The 24,225-nt window shown below is 37.6% G+C and overlaps 1 protein-coding gene across 5 annotated transcripts in view; it reads right to left on the bottom strand.

The window, feature by feature from the left end:
- RTN4R (reticulon 4 receptor) overlaps nucleotides 1-23,973 on the bottom strand; it is a 382,116-nt gene extending 358,143 nt beyond the window's left edge. For 2 of the 5 annotated variants that reach the window (XM_073582718.1, XM_073582717.1), the window contains exon 1: nucleotides 22,899-23,630. Coding sequence is in view for 1 of the 5 variants with exons in the window: in XM_073582716.1 (XP_073438817.1) it covers nucleotides 22,899-22,920 (22 nt within the window). In the remaining 4 variants the exon portion in view is untranslated. Of the gene's footprint in view, nucleotides 1-22,898 lie in introns of all 5 variants that reach the window. The other 3 variants (XR_012233618.1, XR_012233617.1, XM_073582716.1) reach the window with 3 other exon arrangements.
- Nucleotides 23,974-24,225: the final 252 nt, after the last annotated feature.

The raw sequence follows: 24,225 nt of genomic DNA, 5'->3' as shown, positions 1-24,225 counted from the left end.
TGTTGCACTCTCATTTCCTAGCTTCCCCCTAGGTCTTACAGTATATTGTATTGATTGTCCTGTTTGCAGCAGATGCCATGAGGCAGGAGCGCCAAGGACACAGTGACTTATTCTAAACTTTACTTGGCAACTGTTCTAAAACAAAACCCCTTCAATCAGATGGTTAGATCTAACATCTCATGTGTAATATGGATAATACAGGGTGGGCCATTTATATGGATATACCTGGGTGGGCTAATTATAAAGTTGGATCCAAAATAGCCGACTTCAAAATGGCCACTATGGTCACCACCCATCTTGAAAAGTTTTCCCCCTCCCATATACTAATGTGCCACAAACAGGAAATTGATATCACCAACCATTACCATTTAATTTAGGTGTATCCATATACATGGCCCACCCAGGTGTATCCATATAAATGGCCCACCCTGTAGAGATAACATATTGATTATGCTTCATTAAATAAAATATCCCTTGTTGCAACTTGAATACAAATAGATTATTAGAATGATCTTAGTTTTGACTTTGGGTGTTTTATACTTGGTAATTTAGTCACTACAAAATGTTTTCTAAACTAAACCTTACCTTCACTGTCAGTTGTATATTTAATCAGAGAAGACATTGAAATTAAATCAAGACATTAATTGTTTGTCTATTAGGGCCTGCTAGTCACCATCTTGAAACAGTTCTACAATGACAATTAGATAAGTTCTTTGAGCATTATATGGAGTAAGTACTCTGCTATGAATAAGAAACTTAATTGCGATTAGACATATATGACTTTAATGGCAAAACTGTGAATCTGCTTTTAGCCTTTGCAGACTATTACACAGTTAGCCACCATTTTGTTTGTTTTACCTTTAGTCAGCACCCAACAGGGTAGAAACCAATTGTGCTTGAAATGTATGCAGAGATATTTTCCTATTATGTCTCTCAACATGCTGCTTGGAGTTTCTTAGTGCTTCCCTTTCCAGGTAATAACCCTGTTGGTTAACCGCAAGCTGATATTTTTATCCACATTTGATTCATGTGAATGCATGGCTGATGTCACTGATTAATAATTAATGATTCTATACATAATGCACCTACACTTTGTACATAGGTAGGCTATGTAATAGACTAACCGTTGTTAATATTTTATCTATCTCTGCATTAAGAAAATACCCAGAAGAGTCTCCTGCCAAAACAGACAATAGCATTACTGTCCATAATACAGTGTATATAATAGGCCTGTTTGTGATGAGAGAGAGATGGCCTCGGAATCAAACAGCATGAAATTTTTCATTCTGATTATACAATTTATACTTTTTATATTTTATACTCTGATCCATCGTGTTCCATTGATTTCATGCTGTAATGACTACATCCCCAAAAACATTGTAACAAATAATATTCTGTTAACGTGATAGATACTGTATATTTCCATAGTCACACATATATAAGAAAGTTTGCTAAGCAGTAATAGGATACTGTGCCTGTTTCCTTTTATCATTAAATCTATTCACATTAATGTTCTGTCCTCAACCTATTTTTTACAATTACCGTATATACTCGAATATAAGCCGACCCGAGTATAAGCCGAGGCACCTAATTTTGCCATGGAAAACTGGGTAAGCTTATTATAATCCGGGTATGCATTGTCTCCTCATTCCTGTCCTGGTATGTGTGGCTCCCCCGTCCTGTCCTGCTATGTGTGGCCCCCCCATACTAGTATGCATGTCTCAGCTCCCCATGCTAGTATTTATGTCTCAGCTCACCTCCCGTCCTACTATACACAGCTCAACTCACCCCCCATCCTAGTAAATGCATGTCTCAGCTCATCCCCCATCCTAGTATGCATTTCTCAGATCACCCCCCATCCTAGTATGGATGGGTCTTCTCACCTCCATCCTAGTCTGCATGGGTCTGCTCACCCCCATCCTAATTTGCATGGGTCTACTCACCCCCAATCCTAGTATGCATGGGTCTGCTCAGCCCCACATCCTAGTATGTATGGGTCTGCTGAACATGCACACACGCATGCACACACACAAACTCACGTCCTACTCACCCTCCTCGTGCGAATACTGCATCTCCGATGGTCTCAGCACCGCGGCATCTTCCTGTGCAGAGCGGTCACATAGTACCACTCATTAAGGCAATGAATATGAGCTCCATGCCTATGGGAGTGGAGACACATGCTTATTCATTCCTTTCATGAGCGGTAACATGTGACCACTCTGCACAGGAAGAACATGCCAGTGCTGAGACCATTGGAGATGAAGGGACCACGCGAGGAGGGTGAGTATTATGTCTTCGAGAAGCCGGCGGCTATAGCTGCAGCTGTCACTGTGCCACAGCCAATGGCTCCTGCTGCTGCTCCCCCGCTCCCCCTTCCCTGCCAGCTTTCTTTCTGTATCATGCTGAAAATCTCAGCTTATACATGAATATACACAGTATTTATCATCTAGAAACATGAAGAAAACGTATTTATTGACAGCTCTACATATTATGACGGCATTGCATAATTATATAAGGGCATATTAACAACACTTAATAGAAAGTTTTAGCATGAGCCTTTAAATATCTCAAACTTAGAGTGTCACTTTAGAACTCTTCATATTCTTTTTATTCAGACTTCAAACTAATTTAATGTTTTTCACAGACTGACTCTACATATAGGAGATAAATAGATGTGATATCAGCTTTTTCTTGCATCTCAGATTGATTAGCTTTGAGTAAAATAATAATTCTAGAAGGATCATATTTGAATCTCTGTTAGATATTTCAATTCTTTGGTAAAACTGTCATTTATTTTATTTACAATAGCTTTATTCTATTTACAAATCTCAACTACATGCTTTGATTTTTAAAAATTATTTTGCCTTTACTTTATATACATGCTAGGCTCATTTAATAGTTTGAGCATTAGAGATGAGCAGATTGATCGAATTTCCTGAAATTTAAGATTCAACATGAATTTGAACAATTTAAGAACCGATCAGTAAGTCTCTCTCCCTCTTTTTTCCAATATTGAGATTTGAGCAAATTTATTTGACAAAAATCAAATTTTTTTGTAAAATTTGGAGAAGCCGGCAAACTTGAATTTCAAAGAAACTGTTCACCTATATTGCGTATAAATTTATATTATATTTGAATAAAAAAAATGCTGTATTTTAAATAATTGAAAATATTTGTTTATGGCAGAATTATCTTAACACTATAAATATACAATCAAATAACAAGGGGATAATAATGTATTTGTTCGACCAATTCTTTTGTGTCCAACTAGTAAATAATTTAGTATCCCAGGCTTATTTTTATTTCTCAGGAGTGTAAGAACCATCATTAGTATATCGTGGCTGAAAGTTTTCTTTACATACATTGAAGTCTATCTCTTTATAGTGCAAAAATTGCAGCACTCCAAGATTCAAGTCAAAAGAAAAAGTTTTGCCTTTATTATTTCATATGGTTACAGCAACATAGCTGTTACCACATGGCTAAATAACGCACAACTTTTACTTTATACCATATTTTTCTGATTATACGATACACTTTTTCCCCCAAAATTTGGTAGAAAAATGAGGGTGCGTCTTATAATCCAAAGGTAGCTTACCGTGAAAAGAGGGTGGCTGCAGTGGAGCGGTGTCACTGGAGTCGCTGCTTTATGAGGCCGATGTTGGCAGCAGAAGTGGGGCAATGCTGTTGGCCCTGGGCTGAGTGGAGAGAGTGTCCTGCTGCTGCGATGCAGTGAGCCTTGGGCTCTCCTAAGATGTTGCTGAGCGGAATCCTCCTTCCAATTGCTTCCCTACCGTGGGCTTTGGTAAAATGGCTGACAGAGGTGGCTCATGCCCAGATTGAGATCTCGGGCGATATCCAGACCTGAGATCTCATCTCCAGAGATCTCAATCTGTGCATTAGCTGCCTCTGGCACTCATTTTTCCAAAGCCCACTGCAGGGAAATCAATGGGAAGGAGATCTCTGCTCAGCCTCAACATCTTAGGAAAGCCCAGGGCTTGCAGCCTTGCATTGTCGGGACACCCTCTCCTCCCACCCCGGGACTGCAGCATTGCCCAACTCCTGCTGTCACTGGCCCCCTGAAGTAGTGACCCTAGCTCCTGCGATCCCATTTCTCTGACACCAACCCCTCAGTAAACTACTGTAAAATGGGACTGTAATATGCACAACCATTTTATTTTAAAAACATTTTTCCTATTTTTCTTTACAAATATTGTGGTGCGACATATGGTCCCGTGCGTCTTATAATCCGTAAAATACAGTGCTTGAATCTTGGAGTGCTGCCATTTTTGCATCATGTATAGATGTGGATTTCATTGAAGTCCTAGGATTTGCACCCTTTACTGCTACTAAGCTGCTTCAGATTTCATCTACAGCTGTGGCCAAAAGTATTGACACCCCTGCAATTCTGTCAGATAATACTCAGTTTCCTCCTGAAAATGATTGCAAACACAAATTCTTTGGTATTATTATCTTCATTTAATTTGTCTTAAATGAAAAAACACAAAAAGAATTGTCCTAAAGCCAAATTGGATATAATTCCACACCAAACATAAAAAAGAGGGTGGACAAAAGTATTGGCACTGTTCGAAAAGTCATGTGATGCTTCTCTAATTTGTGTAATTAACAGCACCTGTAACTTACCTTTGGCACCTAACAGGTGTTGGCAATAACTAAATCACACTTGCAGCCAGTTGACATGGATTAAAGTTGACTCAACCTCTGTCCTGTGTCCTTGTGTGTACCACATTGAGCATGGAGAAAAGAACGAAGACCGAAGAACTGTCTGAGGACTTGAGAAACCAAATTGTGACGAAGCATGAGCAATCTCAAGGCTACATGTCCATCTCCAAAGACCTGAATGTTCCTGTGTCTACCGTGCGCAGTGTCATCAAGAAGTTTAAAGCCCATGGCACTGTGGCTAACCTCCCTAGATGTGGACGGAAAAGAAAAATTGACAAGAGATTTCAACGCAAGATTGTGCGGATGTTGGATAAAGAACCTCGACTAACATCCAAACAAGTTCAAGCTGCCCTGCAGTCCGAGGGTATAACAGTGTCAACCCGTACTATCCGTCGGCGTCTGAATGAAGAGGGACTGTATGGTAGGAGACCCAGGAAGACCCCACTTCTTACCCTGAGACATAAAAAAGCCTGGCTGGAGTTTGCCAAAACTTACCTGAAAAAGCCTAAAACGTTTTGGAAGAATGTTCTCTGGTCAGATGAGACAAAAGTAGAGCTTTTTGGGCAAAGGCATCAACATAGAGTTTACAGGAGAAAAAAAGAGGCATTCAAAGAAAAGAACACGGTCCCTACAGTCAAACATGGCGGAGGTTCCCTGATGTTTTTGGGTTGCTTTGCTGCCTCTGGCACTGGACTGCTTGACCATGTGCATGGCATTATGAAGTCAGAAGACTACCAACAAATTTTGCAGCATAATGTAGGGCCCAGTGTGAGAAAGATGGGTCTCCCTCAGAGGTCATGGGTCTTCCAGCAGGACAATGACCCAAAACACACTTCACAAAGCACTAGAAAATGGTTTGAGAGAAAGCACTGGAGACTTCTAAGGTGGCCAGCAATGAGTCCAGACCTGAATCCCATAGAACACCTGTGGAGAGATCTAAAAATGGCAGTTTGGAGAAGGCACCCTTCAAATATCATGGACCTGGAGCAGTCTGCCAAAGAAGAATGGCTTAAAATTGCAGCAGAGCATTGTAGGAAACTGATTGATGGTTACCGGAAGCGGTTGGTCACAGTTATTTTGGCTAAAGGTTGTGCAACCGAGTATTAGGCTGAGGGTGCCTATATTTTTGTCTGGCCCATTTTTGGAGTTTTGTGTGAAATGATCAATGTTTTGCTTTTTGCTTCATTCTCTTTTGTGTTGTTTCATTTAAGACAAGTTAAATGAAGATAATAATACCAAAGAATTTGTGTTTGCAATAATTTTCAGGAAGAAACTGAGTATTATCTGACAGAACTGCAGGGGTGTCAATACTTTTGGCCACAACTGTATATATCTAATCTACAGTATCTATCTATTGTATCGATCTATCCCATATCTATGTATCTATCTATCTAAAAAATAAAAGGCAGAACTCTAATTAGCTGCAGAAAGAAAAAGTGGACAAAAATAATCCCCATATATGATCATTTCACTTGTTTTTTTTCTCTAAAACAAAAGTCATACATCATATTTGGCCAGGGCAAAAAGTTAAAGTTAGTAAGATATTCCCTCTATAATTGAAACCTTAGTCTATTAAATATTATTTGAATGCAGCCAGAATCATTGAATGTTGCACAGTTGTTTCATCCCCTGACATATGCACATTTTAGTCATGTGGCTTACTTCTCTAGGAAGCAATATGACTGGAAAGATAAGTTTCAACTCTTACCAATCTATATTCCACTAGACCTTGAGGAATGTAGATCAAGAGTTTATGATGAACATTACAATATCCTCATTTTAAGCTGTTTCCATTATACCCTTTAGGAAATTAATACTTTTGTTTTTCTTTACAAAAAATGTCCAAAGTTAGTTCCTGGACCTGAAGTGAAAACCTACCTCTGTCTAGAGTGTGAGCCATATTTTTTGCAGATAATATAAATGGGATTTTGTTTACATTTCCCATCACATGGGAAGTTGAGGTTGTCCACTACCCTAACTCAATGACTAGTTTTTGCCAAAAGTGTCTAAAGATAATGCCCCTAAAAACTCCATATGCATTTTCTGCCAATTTTTATCTTTTTTGTCTTTCAGCTTCACTTTCTGTACCTTAGCATCAGCCCTGTGTCATAGCTATCACTTCCTCCTTAGACTCCTCTGCACCCTTCTGACTACATTTCCCATCACCCCTTGTGAGGGTCTTTAATCCAGCAGTAAGCACACCTCATGTAGCCCTGCCTAAACCCTTCCCAACCTTCTACCATCATCATACACAGCTTCAGCAAAACATCCTGTCCAGGAAAATGCTACAGGCAAGTCACAGAACACCAGAACACCAGCGCTGGCAATAAAGATGATCCCTTACGCTTTTTCAAACCTTTTACTTTAATATTAAAATATTATTTACCATTTAGTTTCTCCAATACTTTTTTTTTATTCTGGAGAAAATTAAAATTCTTATTACTGTATATTCCATGGACAATCATCCCCCTCACATTGACACAGACTTTGGATTTTTATTTTTATTTTTAGGTCTGGTATTAGTATTGTAATCTTAAAGATTTGCCTTTTAAACATTTCTACAAATCAAAGTCTGGTTTATAGTTTTATGCTGCTCTAAAAAAGTTAAAGCTTCATTAGGATTACGGTAGTCGTTATGAGTAAGAAGACAAGTTCTATTAACAGCTTGGATAAGTAAAATCTCATTAATTGGGACTGTTGCATTACACTTTTGGCCAATACTACCATATTTGAAGAATGTAGTTTACATTATCATCACAAGTTTTTCATTGCTCATTATTATGTGTTATCCTGTATACAACTCGTTACATATATGTCTAGCCATAGCAACTGATGCCATATACCGGTACTTGGAATCAGCATTGATTGCTAGAATAAAGGGGCTGTGGTGTTTTGTGGTGCACCTTCTGATTTTATCCATGGACACCGCCACCATTTTGACAAGTGCTGAAATTAAGCTCAATTTACTTGATTGTGGCATAATGATCTAGACAGCAATGGTGTTCTGGAGAGAACATGACAAAGAAGCCTTTTCCCCTTTATGACTGGTGGTAGTCCTTGTGGTTGGAGCAAGTAGTGATGGCACATTCTAGAAATATCCTGTAACTTGCAAAGACTACGCTTTAAGTACACAGATATCTGCTTGATTAAATATGTTAATGCATTATTCACAATAATATACAGAGATAAAGACCTGAAAATACTAATGTAGAGAAATGATGTAAAGAAAATATAGAGACAAGTAGAAAAAAATTCCAGTTTTTGCCAACAATCCATCAAAACATGAAAATCCTTTATTAAAGACACTTCAAAACTCCAAAAATTCCATTGCTCATGGCACATTGCGGGGGACAGGAAACATGGCGATGCATTTTGAATGCAAACAGCATTCTTCCTCTTTTTGCCTTGAAGAACATTGTTTGTGTTTGAAACATGTCGCCATGTTGTTTAGTGTCTCCCGCAATGTGCCATGGAATTTTGGAAATTTTAAAGTGACTTTAATAAAGGATTTTCATATTTTTATGGATGGTTTACATGAGCTGGAATTTTTTCTACTTGTCTCTATACTTCACATTTTGGTCAGAACGTCATTCAGTGAATCCTGGACTACATAACGCAGGATGTGGTGAGCTGGTTCCAACTTTCCTTTTCACTAAAGAAAAAAATAGTTTTTAAATTTTCTACAATATTTTGTAACAATATTTCAAATCTGTCTTCAAATTGTTATATTCTGATCTTTATGTGACATAATCAGACATTTTGTACATTATTCAGCTATGTTTGACTTTGCTATTCTTCATTTTAAAATAGCAGGATATTACCATTGTAAGCACCTATTAAGATTTCAGTGTCATTCATTTTACCTGTTTACACCTAAAGGCTTGCAATATTTGCAGTTGACTGGAAGATTTATATCCATTTCAAAGACAAATATTCTACAAGCTATAAAGAAAATGCAAACTGCTTATGCAGCAGAGGGGAGACTAGGTGGCTTCAATTGCAGTATAGATCTCTAGAAAAAAGCCACTGGGATTTACACACAATACACATTCATGCGCACATCCAAATACAATTTTAATCAGTAAATTATAATAAGACAAATTTCATGGCAGAATTTCTATACCGAAGACTTGAATTTAAAGTTAAAAGAAATTACTCAAGATGTTTTTAGTTTCTTAAATTTTTTTTCTGACTCTTAAATATCATTTTAATAATATATCATTTTCTGTTTATTTGCTCAAGACTTATTTATTCTGAAGAGAAGAATTAATACCCAAACTATTATTTATTGGCAATCCTTTACCTTAAATTATCTATAGTTGTGCATCTGTAACTTTACTCAGTTAGCACTGAACTTTTTTTGGGTTAATGTTTAGCTTCTACTACTTCCTAGATTACCATTGGTTCCTATGGTGGGCAAACAATTGCACTGAAGCAGACTTTGGTCATTTGATATTAGGGTCTATTTCTTAGGGGTTGGATTTCAAAAATACTAAACTGTGTGCACAATTGATAGACAAATTGTATTTTTTATGGTTAATTTTACAATTGAACAAGTACAGTGCTGTCAATCAATCCAAAAGATTAACAAACCTGAAACCTGAATGGTTAAGAATGGTAAAAGAGAGTTTTTTGTTTCTTGGGTCTTTTTCTTTCTTACATATGTGTGCAGAATTATAGGGGCATCTATTATTCCGCATACTTACTGTGCAACTAAAGGAAAAATGTAAATTTTCCCATCTCTATTTTTTATTTTATCTGTTAAAATGAGAATAATAACCAAATAACTCAAAATGTACAAAACTGCATGTATGACATTAAAAAAAATATCTATATCAGTTACCAATATAGCCACCCTTCTTTTCAATATCAGTCATTAGCCATCCATACATGGAGTCTTTCAGTTTCTTAATCTGTTGACAGCCAACATTTTGGGCAGCACCAACCATAGCCTCTCAAACCCCGTGCAGAGAGGTGTACTATTTTCCTTCACCATAAATCTCCTGTTTAAAAAGGATACACAAGTTCTCAATAGGGTTTAGGTTAGGTGAGGAAGGAGTCAAGCCATTATTTTTTCATCTTTAAGGTCATAGTTAGCCAAGCAGTGAAGCACTTCAATGCATACAATGGTGCGTTGTCCTGCATAAAAATCATGTCATGGTTTTCTTGAAAGATGCAGACCTTTTCCTGTACCACTGCTTGAAGAAAATGTCTTCTAAAAACTAGCTTTGATTTTGTGTTTATCTTCAACCCTAAAAGGTCTAACTAGCTAATCTTTAATAATACCAGCCTAAAGAAGTAATCATGTTTTGCATACATTAATAAAAGATTATTCTGCATACATATTTCTTTGAATACATTTTTTTGGGGTTATAAAGCAGTACCCCATCTCCATTTTGTCACTCATTTCATCATTCAATAAAACTTTTGAAACTTTTTTTTTGCCCAGTCTTGACCTTCCAACTGATGTGTCTTGTTCAGTGGTTTTCAGGTTTCAGGCTTACCTCGGCCATGGCTGAGCACTGAATACCTGTTACTTCTGGGTACTCCAGGGAGTTTACAGTTCTGGAATATGTCAGCACTGCAGGATAATGGGTTCCTGGTCTTTTCATGTTTAATGCTTCACAAATCTTTGGCAGTTAATGTGCAAAGTGACTATTTGCAACAAGACTTTAGAAAGTTCTGTGATCACGCTCCAATAATTTTGCAATTTCAAGAGGGCTGTTTATACAGCATATTAACAACATGTTTTACTAACAATTAGTTCAATTCAGTTTTAAAAACAAATTCTTTCTCTAAGAGTTAGAAAACTTATTTCGTAAAATATTTCATAAAATACTATTGCAGACATGAATTTTGTACTTATATCCAAACAAAAATCATCATAAGGTATTTCATGAAAATTGAAGAAGTGAAGACAATAGTGAATTATTAAAGGTCAAATTTTATTAATAAACAATTTAAAACAGTAGGGAATTGCATAAAAAAGACACAATGAGGGGTCTCCAACAAAAAAGGGGGATAAGGATGACCAGCAAAAAGAAATATTTTAGTTCCCCATGAGGTGCAGAGTATGGTAGCAGTTTAAGAACATGATATTACATCTAGAGTCCATAATGCCCATAGACCCCCATCAATAGAAAAATTCCTTTCTGGCAAGAAAATCACCAATAAATGCAAGACATTGCTAAATAAAGTGCAGCAGCACTATAGAAGGATATGGCCTATTTCTTATAAGGGGGGAACTGAAGGGCAGCTACAAAGAAAAAAAAACACAACAGGGAAATTATTATAAGTCAATATACAAAGCCTCTGTCTCCTATTGGTTTTTATCATTCTTTCTCCAGGAATTTATCTTGGAGTTTGTGTCACAGCAAAAAAATCATTATATGGAACATTTCATTAAAGAAATAGAGTTCAGGTTTTTACCTATTGCTGGTTAGTGTAATACAGGGCAGGTATAATGAAGATGAATGCTGGTAAACTTGTCCCCACCGCCCCACAGCGCCGTTTCGCAATTGTTGCTTCTTCCAGGGGCGTTTAACAGGTAATGGTGTTCATCAGTTATTTATAGTTACCATAGATGAAAAAAAGGGCGGTCATATGACCGGAAGTATGAAGGACCTGCAAAAGGATTTTTGCATCCGGCTGTGCACAGGACCTGTGAGTAGCGGTCACGTGACCGGAAGTATATAGGACTTACAAAAGAATTTTTACATCCGGCTATTATCCTTTATCTATTACCGGATGTACACAGGACCTATGAGTAGCAGTCACGTGACCGGAAGTATGTAGGACCTGCAGAGGAATTTTTACATCCAGCTATTACCGGATGTACACAGGACCTATAGGTAGCACGCGCGCATGGTTCCGCCCCCTTGGGTAAAGGGGACTTCCCTGCCTAGCACTCCTTGGCCCGCAGTGAACTACATTTCGGTCATGTGTATGAGCGCTGGGGGAAGTCAGAAGGAGCTGTCAAACCCGGCGTGTGCACATAGGTCCTAAGGAAAAGTATTTGGACTAATGTGAACAGGCTTTTAATATATCGCACCTGAAGTTTATACAGCTCAAAAAGTAAAAATAAAAACAAGTCAATTCTATTTAAAGGGGCAATAAAACACAGTGAAAAGGCCTATGTGTAAAGAACCTAGTGAAAACAGGAAATTAAGAGTGAAGTACGCAGAAAATTTCCTAGTGCATATAAAATTAAAAAATAAAATAAAAAAAAAAAATAAAATGTGGTGTATGAAGGGACTATTTATATATCCAAATGGGTAGTGGGGAGTGAAAAGAGGTGGGGAATGAATTTAAATATGTGAATATATATAAGTGCCAAAGATAGGCGACAAATAAGAAAAAGATGTAAATAAATAAATAAATTATCTGCTAGGGTAGATATATAATTATTTAGATCATTTCATAACAAGAAAAATTGAACCCCTTGTGAACAGATACAAACATACATGTTGCAAAAAAAAAAAAAACAATTTCAGATTCTTGATCCCTTGTTCCTCTCTTCAAGTTTCATCCTTTCTTTTCTGTTTATTTGAAGGAGTTTCTCAAGGAAATGTCGGACAATTCTTAGGTCAAAAAAAAAATTTTTTTGTCATACACAGACCGATGGTAGCCGCGAGGTAGCCATTATAACTCATATATACCTAAAATAAACATATTACAAGAAGTAAGGATTATAAAGTTTAAAAATTGGAGTCAAAGGGAAAGGGTAAACTAAAATAAACACATTTATATACATAGAACACCTAAAATAACCTGAAATCAGGATAATCAGTTAGAGGAAGGAGCCGAAGCCCAAATTTTCATTAAGGCCATGAGGAGTAATTGTCCCTAGGCGGTAAATCCATTTACTCTCTAGTTGTCCTAAGGATTTGCTCAAATCCCCTCCCCGTATGCTGAATTCTATCTGATCAATGGATGTAAATATTAAACCTTTGGAATTGCAATTATGGTGGATTTTGAAATGGAGTGGTAGACCGCCCTTTTTTTCATCTATGGTAACTATAAATAACTGATGAACACCATTACCTGCTAAACGCCCCTGGAAGAAGCAACAATTGCGAAACAGCGGTGAGGACAAGTTTACCAGCATTCAGCTTCATTATACCTGCCCTGTATTCCACTAACCAGCAACAGGTAAAAACCTGAACTCTATTTCTTTAATGAATTGTTCCATATAATGTTTTTTTGCTGTGCCACAAACTCCAAGATAAATTCCTGGAGAAAGAAGGATAAAAACCAATAGGAGACAGAAGCTTTGTATATTGCCTTATAATAATTTCCCTGGTGTGTTTTTTTTTTTCTTTGTAGCTGCCCTTTAGTTCCCCCCTTATAAGAAATAGGCCATATCCTTCTATAGTGCTGCTGCACTTTATTTAGCAATTTCTTGCATTTATTGGTATTTTCTGGCCAGAAAGGAATTTTTCTATTGATGGGGGTCTATGGGCATTATGGACTATAGATGTAATATCATGTTCTTAAACTGCTACCATACTCTGCACCTCATGGGGAACTAAAATATTTCTTTTTGCTGGTCATCCTTATCCCCCTTTTTTGTTGGAGACCCCTCATTGTGTCTTTTTTATGCAATTCCCTACTGTTTTAAGCTGTTTATTAATAAAATTTGACCTTCTTTAATAATTCACTATTGTCTTCACTTCTTCAATTTTCATGAAATACCTCATGATGATTTTTGTTTTGATATATTTATTTGAAGTGACTATTGCCTTATTTATTTAGGATTATGGGTATAATTAATTTTGTACTAACTATCCCTTTTGTATACGTGACAGGTGATATAATGCCATTTTTTATTAGTTTTTTATTCTGTTAGTTGTTTTTATGTGTCTTTTGTTTTTGTAAACGTTTACATTTTATTTTTTATTTGAGTTTTTTTATTTAAAAAGCAGGATGATTAACATATTAACAAATTCAAATAAATTTATATTTTTTTTTAGATATTTTTTATATATTTGTTTTTTTCTACCCTAATTTATTTTCAAGTGGTGTCCAGTAGCTTGTTTCCTTTTTTATCTATATTTTGATTTTGATTTCACTAAACTGCGTGTTGGAATATTTTCTTTCCATTTTTTTTGACCAATGCTATTTGTTTTTAAACTAACTCACTGGTATGTGTTGGTGATTTTTTTCAAATCATGCATTGCATCTCTAACCCTCTCACCTAGCCAACAAGGAAAGGAAGCTTCAAGCGAACTAGGAAAGTGTTGAGTGAATTATTTTCCTTTTCTGTAAGCCATTTTTAATTTAGGGTTAGGACTTGCAAGTATGAAGACCCTTGACGTGGGTGGCGAGCTTGCGTATTTTGGCCAAAATATCGACCAATACCTCTTGCAATGTATTTATTTAATATATTATTTTTCATTTTTTCATTGCTTGCGCATTTTTCCAGTTTTTGCAGGATGCAGCCAGGCCTTTTAGTGTTAGGTGATTTGGGGCATCCTGTCTTGTGGGGGTTAGTTATGTAGTGCTGAGAAACCCACCTCATCTAATTGCATGAGCATCATCAATAGACTGTAAGCTAGACACTGTGCATCACACGTATCTGTGTGACTGGCATCCTATGCAAGCTTTATCTTAATGCATTTTTAATACTACACAGCCATTCCCTCTATGACTTGGTAGGTTTTTGAGTAGCTGTTTGAATCAGGATTTTGCACCTGTGCTACCCCCGCCTTTATCATGGGGGTCTGCTGCATCCTGCTAGGGAAATGGTAATCTAACCTGGTGTTGGTAAGGCTGGCTTTTGTCCTTTCCTGTGAGACATTATACCAGCTGTCCCAAAAAGTACTTGCTATTTGAGAGGTCAATATGATGGTGATACTGTGAAAAACACACTACAGAAAAGGAATAACATCTATATATATAATTGCCTTAAATTGTCTGTCATCCACGTCCGTCTGAATGTCCCCGAATCCCGCAATCCACCGCGCCGACCGGATGTATGCCGACCGCCATATTGAAATACCCCAGTGATGGGTGTTCCAATATGGCGCCCGCTGGTGGTACGAGGACCACCAGTGGGACACCGCCGGGACCCCCCCACCGCTGGACCCCCCCGCTGCTGCCGGGCCCACCGCCGGTGGACCCCCCACTGCTGCCTGTCCACCCACCTCCGTCACAGCCGCCAGAAAAGACCGCGGCTTGTGGCCTGTGCCCAGGCCGCAAGCCGCGGTCTTTCCTGCCGGCTGGCTGCCGCCAGGACCCCCCGCCAGACCCACTGCTGCCCTCCCACCCACCTCCGTTATAGCCAGCAGGAAAGACCGCGGCTTGCAGCCAGTGCACAGGCCGCAATCCGCGGTATTTCCTGCCGGCTGGCGGCTGCCAGGGCCCCCACCGCTGGACCTGCTACCGCTGATCTCCCCCACTGCCGCCTGTACTCACATACACACACATGTATTAACATACACACACACACGTATTCACATACACACACGTACTCACATACTCACATACACACACATACTCATACACACACACGTACACACACACACACGTACACGTACTCACATACACACACGTAATCACATACACACAGACGTATTCACATACACACACTTACTCACATACACACACACGTACTCACAAACACACGTATTCACATACACACACACACACTCACATACACGTATTCACATACACACACGTATTCACATACACACACACGTATTCACATACACACACACACTCACTCACATACACAGATTCACATACACACACACGTACTCACACACACATGTAGTCACATGCACACACACATGTACACACACACTTCCCTCCAATGCGATAGCAGAGGGCATACCTCTAGTGTACAAAATATATAAGTTGTAAATAACACATATAAGATCTTTGGACTGTTATCTGATTTTCTAGTGGCTGATTTCCCAAGGTTTGTACAGTAATATCCAGATGAAGGTTTGTCAGTGGGAGGAGATCTCTCCAAACTGGTTAATAAATCCTGCCGAAATGACTAGTTTACAAACATTTGATGCTTTCATATTTATGTTTTTCACATGCATGACTGGAGATGTAACCAGAACATATCTGGCAATGTAATTTCTATTCTAAAATAAAATCATAAGCCCCCTTCAAATGATAAAATTTGAAAAATAATCAATTTGTGTTTTGCACAACCAGAATTTTTTTGTGGTGAAGTAATGATCTTGCCTTTATGGATTATTTTCGTGTTTTTCACATACATGAGGGGAATACAAATCTCCATGGATAGCCTTTTGCCCACAACTGGCAGTCCATCTCCAGCTCACCCCATCCCGACTGGACAGAGCCTGCAACCCATCAAGAAAGCCACCATGTCACTTTGCGACGGTCAACAGGCATTCATTCTTCAAACTCCCTTCCTGAGTCCAAAACAAATAAGCAGGAACCCATGCACAGGTGCACATCTCCAAGCTCGATATCATAAAAATGGTGATATGGTCAAAATACTCATTTTCCTAATCATTCTGCAATCAGTGTATTAAGCCTTATTAATGATATGTCATGCATGTATTATAACGACAATTTTTTTTTAAAGCAAATAAAATTGGATATCCCCAAGTTCTGTAGGTTTGGAGGGGGAGCTGCTTCTTTTCCATGTTGTTTTTTTTAATGTCTAGTATTTTTTATCTCATTGAATCAATTGAAAATGATCCAAATTATACCATGCTAACAAAACATGTAAACCCGTCTGAAATCCCTAGACATTCCAGGTCAGGAGCGATATAGGGTAATCAGAAAAAACACAGCCAAAATAGAATTATAGAAAACCAATAAGCAATCTTTATTATAATCACTATTACATATAAATTTATAAACTAATAGAAAGATGCCTCAAATGCGAGGGACGTTGAGGCTGCAGAACCTATTAAACATCAATTGCTAAAATAACACAAGGTAGATTATTAAAGCTCATTATAGTCCTTGTAGCAAGCCTATTCTCAGAAGACACCAACTAATGTCTATTATAAACTGCATGTGCAGAATAATAAGGTATAAACTGAGGATAGGTAAGCTCAAGACAAATTAGAGGCGTCTGAGGAAGTGTGGAGGAAACGCGCGTCGGGGGGGAGGGATGTGGCATGGACCATGCATCATATAGTAAGTTGCCTTTTAGGGCTTTGTGCCCATATTTATCTTACTGCTGAAGTTAGTTTTTTGTGGATAATTGTTTATGTCACATTAATTCATCCTACGCTATAATTTTACTGTAGGCCCATATACCCCGTATGGTAATATCAATGGGGACATAGTGATTATGCCTTAATCTGCCTCTATTTTGTCTTGAGCTTACCTATCCTCAGTTTATACCTTATTATTCTTCACATGCACTTTATAATAGACATTAGTTGGTGTCTTCTGAGAATAGGTATGCTACAAGGACTATGATGAGCTGTAATAATCTACCTTGTGTTATTTTGGCAATTGATGTTTAATAGGTTCCACAGCCTCAAAGTCCCTCACATTTGAGGCATCTTTTTATTAGCTTATAAATTTATATGTAATAATGATTATAGTAAAGATTGCTTATTGGTTTTCTATAATTCTGTTTTGGCTGTGTTTTTTCTGATTACCCTATATCGCTTCTGACCTGGAATGTCTAGGGATTTCAGACAGGTTTATATACAGGACTTTTTATCTCAATATCAGTATCATCAGTTACACTCTTTTGGCTTCATTATCTAATGGAGTTCTGAGGACACTGGAAATACTACTCCTGTCTTATAGTCTGTCCAACAGCTCATAGCATTGAGTATAAATGCTGTGTATAGACCACAAGCATTTATAGACTACTAACAACTAATACACTAGACTGTCAGGCAGGCATGGGTCCTACCTATGCTAGGGCAAACAAGCCTCAATAAATAACCTATGAAGTCAATGGGGAATCTTGTTCCTAGGAGCCTTTAATTCAGATTTAGTATCAAACATACATGAGATTCATGCTTTGGTTCCCTATTGCAATACAAACAAAATATTTGTGGAATCATAGCAATATTTAAGTTACATTTTTGAATAATTGGGGTATATGTAAATTCGGAAGCAATGGGTAATGGTGAGGTCAACTGGCACATCATATGTAGGCCTCATTCAATACAAATGACAGCTTTCCCATAGCAACAAATCACCTTTTTAAAATATGTTCTGAGCAGATGAAAACTAGAACTTGACTAGCTGTTATGAACAACAAGGACACTTAATTTCATGATTCATCTGTGTATTTACGCCTTGTGTTTGTATTAATCTTAGCAATTGCAGAACATAAGCTAATTAGAAGGATATATTACTTTCCTTTGTTCATGCTTTCTATTCCTGATGTCCCCCTCAAGGGCAGACAGAGCATACTAGTATATCCTTTGTAAATCATAGTGAAATAATCTAGCTTGTGTATTAGCTGAAGTAGTCAGCATTTCTCACCTACTGTGTCCCCCCATTTGCATTTCTCACCTACTGTGTCCCCCCATTTCCTTGTAGATTGTAAGCTTGCGAGCAGGGACCTCACTCCTAATGTTATTGTTTGAATTGTCTTAACTTGTATTGAATTTATTGTCTGTACATGTCCCCGCTTAATTGTAAAGTGCTGCGGAATATGTTGGCGCTATATAAATAAAAATTATTATTATTATTAAGTAGTCGTCAAGACTGGACCACTGGGGGAAAAAATTGGATGACCCATCAAATTAATTACATGTAATTAAGCACATTCAGAAGTTGCATTGACATCAATTTATTTATCTATCAGAACAGAAATTTGTAATGGATTCCTTGGTTTAGAGATCCCATTTTGATGACTGTGTGAGGTATTATAGCTATATATTCTTAGTCTTTCTGTTAGATCTGTTGGTGCTGTCTGGTGACCTATGGAGTAGTGGACACAGACAAAAGAGGCCCCTGTGCAAGAACAATTTATGGGCTGTTTGTTGTCCAATAGTTCATCACAATGCATAATTCCCCCTGCTTTGGATATAGAATAGGACCCATATACCTCTTGGACCCCAGTCCGACTATACAGATTGCTCCAATGATATGTCTGCCCCTGGCCTAGAGGTGCTACCGGGATGCTGGGTTGCTTTCTTTGTTCTGCAGTACTGTCTCTTGCCAAGTAAGGACTTAGAGGAGGTTGCATTGAAGTGACAAGTGAGCTTATACTATGTTCAAAATGTGTGATAAAATCTTCAACATCAGAGATAATGAAGGGAATTCCTTATTTGGGACCTCCATCAGTTTACCAGCCTGACGTGCAGCACCTTCTGGAGGACACATTTTTTGTGATGCTTCATTTCCTCAGAGATTGCACCGCAGAATAATATTAAGCTTTTGCTGCCATGTATAACTGCAGGTTACAGATGATCATTGATGGTTTCGGCATCTAGACATCCTGCCATCAGCATATTTTATGGGAACTCTTCCAACATAGCAGACTGTCAACAGCTGACAGTCTCCTTAACTTTTATTTTTAAGAGTCCATAAGAAATGTTTTTAGCTGCAGATGATTTTTTAGGTGCTGCTGAACATTGCCACCGCAGGGTCTCCGCACTCCTACATGGACATAGTGTTGTCACTCACTTTAGGTAACATACTGGTGGCAAGCATTATTGAGAGCCATTAGATGTTCTTGATCCTGCTGTCAGGTAGAAGATAACGGGTAGAAACCAGCACTCGATCGTGGATTACCTGTGTATTTATTGCCTTACTGGTTCAATTTTTGAGAACAATGGGTTGTGAATGTAAGAAAAAAGACTTTGTGTTCTCATACTGATTTTCTTTCCTTAGAATGAGTTAGTTTTTCTTAATGTAAATGAATTACACGTAAGACAGTGTGCCTGCACTCAATACATTTTTGCATTTGTGCGCATACTGAATCATAAGCCAGATAAAATCCAAACCTTTCTAGCTCGCACATACTGGGTGGTCTGCATTTTTGTGTGTTGCTTTTGCTATTGAAGATAAATTATGCCTTCTGGGAACTAGGCCACATCTGAAAAAAATGTTGCAAGGGCAAAAAAACTGCAGACTTTTTAACATTATTATTAGAAGATTTCATTCCTTTTGTATACAGTTCATAAAATGCTAACAAAACCACAATTAGGGAAAAGCTGAAGAGCATGTTCTTTATGTAGCATAGGCCTCATAAGTGAACATCAAAGGACAAAATCCAGATCCAACAGTGTTGACATTAATCCCCTTCTCCTCATACAGACAAAATCTAGATCAATAATGCTGAATCTTGTATAATTAAAGTTCAATAAAGCACATTACTTCAGTTCGGCAAGAGGAACTAAAATGTCCCTGAAAAGTGTCATTCATAATATTGTATTTGTGTAGAATCATTTACATGCCTGGATGTTATGTAGTTAAATAACTCTGACAAGATAACAGAGCTCTAATCGCACTATAGGTGCTATGAATTACATTAACCTCAATGCAAGTAAATATATAGCTGCGATCTCTTCATCCTGAACAGTGATTGATAGAACAGACATGATGCTCAGTAGGCCGGAAAGAGTTTCACATGATTTAATATGGCTGCAGTAAAACAGTAATTTCAAAAGATTAGCAAAGCTTCCATTGAAAATAACACAAATGTGCAAAGTTAATACTTGGGGATGGTGTCGAAAGAGCAGATTATTCTTAGAGGGTCTTACCAGTGTAAATGACATTGCTAAAGAATGTAATAAAAAACATCCTGAGCCACATACAAAGTGCTGACGAATACATATAAGACATAGAAAAACTCTGTTATCTTTAATTTAGAGTAAAGCATCTTTTCATGTTTTGGAAATAGTAGATTGTAGTGTCTCTAGTTCAACTAAATCTGAAAACCTATGTATGGGCATATCTATCTATCTATCTATCTATCTATTATCTATCTATCTATCTATTACCTATCTCATATATCATCTATCTATCTATTATCTATCTCATCTATCTATCTATCTATCTATCTATTATCTATCTATCTATTACCTATCTCATATATCATCTATCTATCTATAATCTATCTATCTATTATCTATCTATAATCTATCCCATATCTTTCATCTATCTATCTATCTATCTATCTATCGATCATCTATCTATCTATCTATCTATCTATCTATCTATCATCTATCTATCTATCTATCTATCTATCTATCTATCTATCTATCTATCATCTATCTCATATATCATCTATCTATCTATAATCTATCCCATATCTATCATCTATCTATCTATCTATCTATCTATCTATCGATCATCTATCTATCTATCTATCTATCTATCTATCTATCATCTATCTATCTATCTATCTATCTATCATCTATCTCATATATCATCTATCTATCTATAATCTATCCCATATCTATCATCTATCTATCATCTATCTATCATCTATCTATCCATCTATCTATCATCTATCATCTATCTATCCATCTATCTATCATATATCTATGTCTATCTATCTTTTGATCTATTTGTCTATTTTGCTCTAAGCAATGGGAATCCTATCACTGGTAAACATTGTCACATTATTACTGTACTTTATTGTATAATATGGCTTAATAAGAGACGGCATGTAGTAATGTGTGATAACTGACAAAAAATAATCACCCAGACCAAAATAATAAAATGATTCTGGCAGAATTAAAAAGTACACATAATTCACCATAATTTATTCTTTTGGATGTGCTATGCTTCGTGTATAATCCTCCAAGTTCACAGGATTGAGCAAAAATATATGTGATTGAGGGTATATACTCCATTTATAAACACACACACCTCCATTACCACTCTGCTAGCAATACAATTACATTTATAATCCAAACATTTTATAATCCAAACATCTGTTTCAATAGGATTACTAAGAAGATGAAATACTCTAGTCAGTCTGTATGTGTAGCTGTCTGATATATATACACACTATATATATCATGTATGTATCGTGTGTATGTGTATATATATAATGTGCATATATATATGACATTTATGTCAATACTGCAAGACAATGGCAAGTTGTTAGTAGTTCTAATTGCTTTTGGTAAATACATTTATTTTTCAGCTAGGTGTCAGGGATCTCCTTCTCTGTTAGTCAGTGGCCCTAAAAACACCCACAATCCTGTAAATGGGGTGGGCGTCTGTTTGCTTTGTACATAACTTGCCTGCTGTAATGGTGATGACTTGAGTGTATGCTGACCCACAGTATCATGACTGCGAAACATTGCATAACAGGCAGTGCACAACTACAGACTAAGGTGGGAATAAGTCTGTCCAAACTACCACTAAAATGCTGAGAATAAGCTGACGCTGGAATAATAGCTGAGGGCCATGATAGATGGATATATATTAGTCTGGAAGCCCAATGTTCGTATTTGACTCTACATATTTAAGAGCATGATAATTAGTATGCACAGCCCTGCCACAGCCTTTGCAGAGTTCAGTTGAAGATATGCATTCAATAAGTAGTGTACCCCAATATGCAGCACTCCACTGGGCAACTTCTCCCAGGGGGGATTTAAACTCCCCATATGAAAAGAACATTCAGCTGTTATATCACACACAAAAGTGACTATCATGCTACCAGGAGCAAAGAGCTGAAGGCACCCATGGGACTGATTCACCGCAAGATCCGGTAGCTGTCTCCCAAGTGTCCTTCTGGATTCCTGACCTACTTTGTGCTATGAATTGCACTGTAGTGGTGTGGATGGAGCAGATAACTGTAATGCACCATTTCTCATCCCTAAATCATCTTAAGACCTTCTCATCAGTCGGTCTTCTTTGTGTCAATGATTTATTTGACTTTTGCTTTACAAATGCACGACAATCATTGTACTTCACATCATCATACCTGGGGTGCAAAAACTTCATTGGATAGGGATGGTGAGGAAAACTATTCTATGCATGCAAAATCTAGGTAGTACATAGCTATTTATCTATGTAGTATATCTAGCTATCTATAGATATACATATATATACTGTATATACGGTATACTATATCTATTTTGATATATTATGCACACATATATATGTATATATATATATACACAAATATCTATCTATACATGTTAGATAGGGAGGGATGTTTAATGACTTATTATGTAAATGAAAGCTGCACAAAGGTGGATAAAATTAGCAGCAGGAATTTCCAAGGATTAAAAAAAAAATAAAATATATATATATACATATATATATATATAAAATATGTTGCTTACCTGCCAGAAACAATGGTGTCATTCTGAGGTTTCCTTTATTCCTGCAGTGCAATCCTTAGGAAATTCAAACTTCAGTCCAATTAATTCCACTCCACCACCATGCAGCCAGCAATATTCCCCATCCAGGATCCCCTCTCCAGTTTTCAGGGTGGAACAATGAGAACAATCCTAGAATTCAGCCTCGGTTCCGAGTATCCATTGCTTGATCTTCATGTTCCCAAATCGTAACTACTTGTGTATGTGGGACTTGTGAGCCTCCTCCTGCATGAACACAGCTGGTAATGAGATCTCCCTGTCTTCCCCCATCAATGTGTGATGTGCTTCCTCTAGCTGCCAGGCGTTGTGGTGAAATCACTGCTCCTTTCCTTGGTTACTCTATGGAGAAGCAGTGAGAGAGGAAAAAGCAACGATGAATGTTTTATGGAGCTGGATCAGGGATTGAGAGGTGATGAATGTTTTATGGGATCATGTGGTTTGACGTGAGGGGAATCAGGCTTGATCCGATTTACAAGAGGCACACAGAGCAGATGGGAGGGAAGGAGCACAGAAAACAGCAAACAAACTGGGATAATGAAACGGTGCCAATCCGAGTTGGTGGAGGGAGCTGTCCGTTCAGCACCAGCAGTCCGCAAGCCAGGGCACTTTCCTCTGTCTCTGGCTCCTCAGCAGCTGCACGCTCGCCCTCTACTTAACTGCTGTCACTAATGAGCAGAGGTTGGAGCAGAATTTAGTGTCACCAGCGAGCCATCAATTTACTACACAGGACTTTATTAGCAGCAGAGCCATTACCTGGAAGGAGATGCAGAGTTCTGAGATCTGAGCAGATGTAGCAGAGCTGATTTTCTAAAAAAAACTGACTTTGCAACTTAAACTCATTGTCATATCAGGCGTGCGTATTTTGGTAAATTACCAGCATCTTTATTGAGATAAAGGCAGACAAGTTCTATCTGTAGCGAGAATATTTGCCCTATTTTTGCGCTCCCCTCCCTTGATCAGCAGTCTGGTCTCCCCTCCTAGTCAAGATCATTATCACATAGTTTATTTGGCAGGTATGTTTTAATCCATTTTCGGTTACAGGAGCCTTCGGTGCTTAAGTTTACATAGCATTACCGGTCCCCTCTGGCAGAGGAGGGATTAGGATCTTGCAGTGAGGCTGAAATGGGAAATACAAATCAGATTACATTTCTGAGAAATGGAAGGAAGTTTATAATTTGAAAGCTCATGTACATATCACAGCTGTCTCAACATCTTCCAAGTTGATTGTAATATTTAACCCCTTCAATTTCATTCAGAGAATGCAATCTTGCCTTTGTAGCAGAAAGTTCTG

The sequence above is a fragment of the Dendrobates tinctorius genome, unplaced genomic scaffold (assembly GCF_039654945.1).
Source record: "Dendrobates tinctorius isolate UK_male_01 unplaced genomic scaffold, ASM3965494v1 ptg000073l, whole genome shotgun sequence".
In the NCBI taxonomy this organism is placed as follows: domain Eukaryota; kingdom Metazoa; phylum Chordata; class Amphibia; order Anura; family Dendrobatidae; genus Dendrobates; species Dendrobates tinctorius.
Note: the sequence above shows the minus strand (reverse complement) of the source record. Positions and strands in the feature narration are given on the sequence as shown.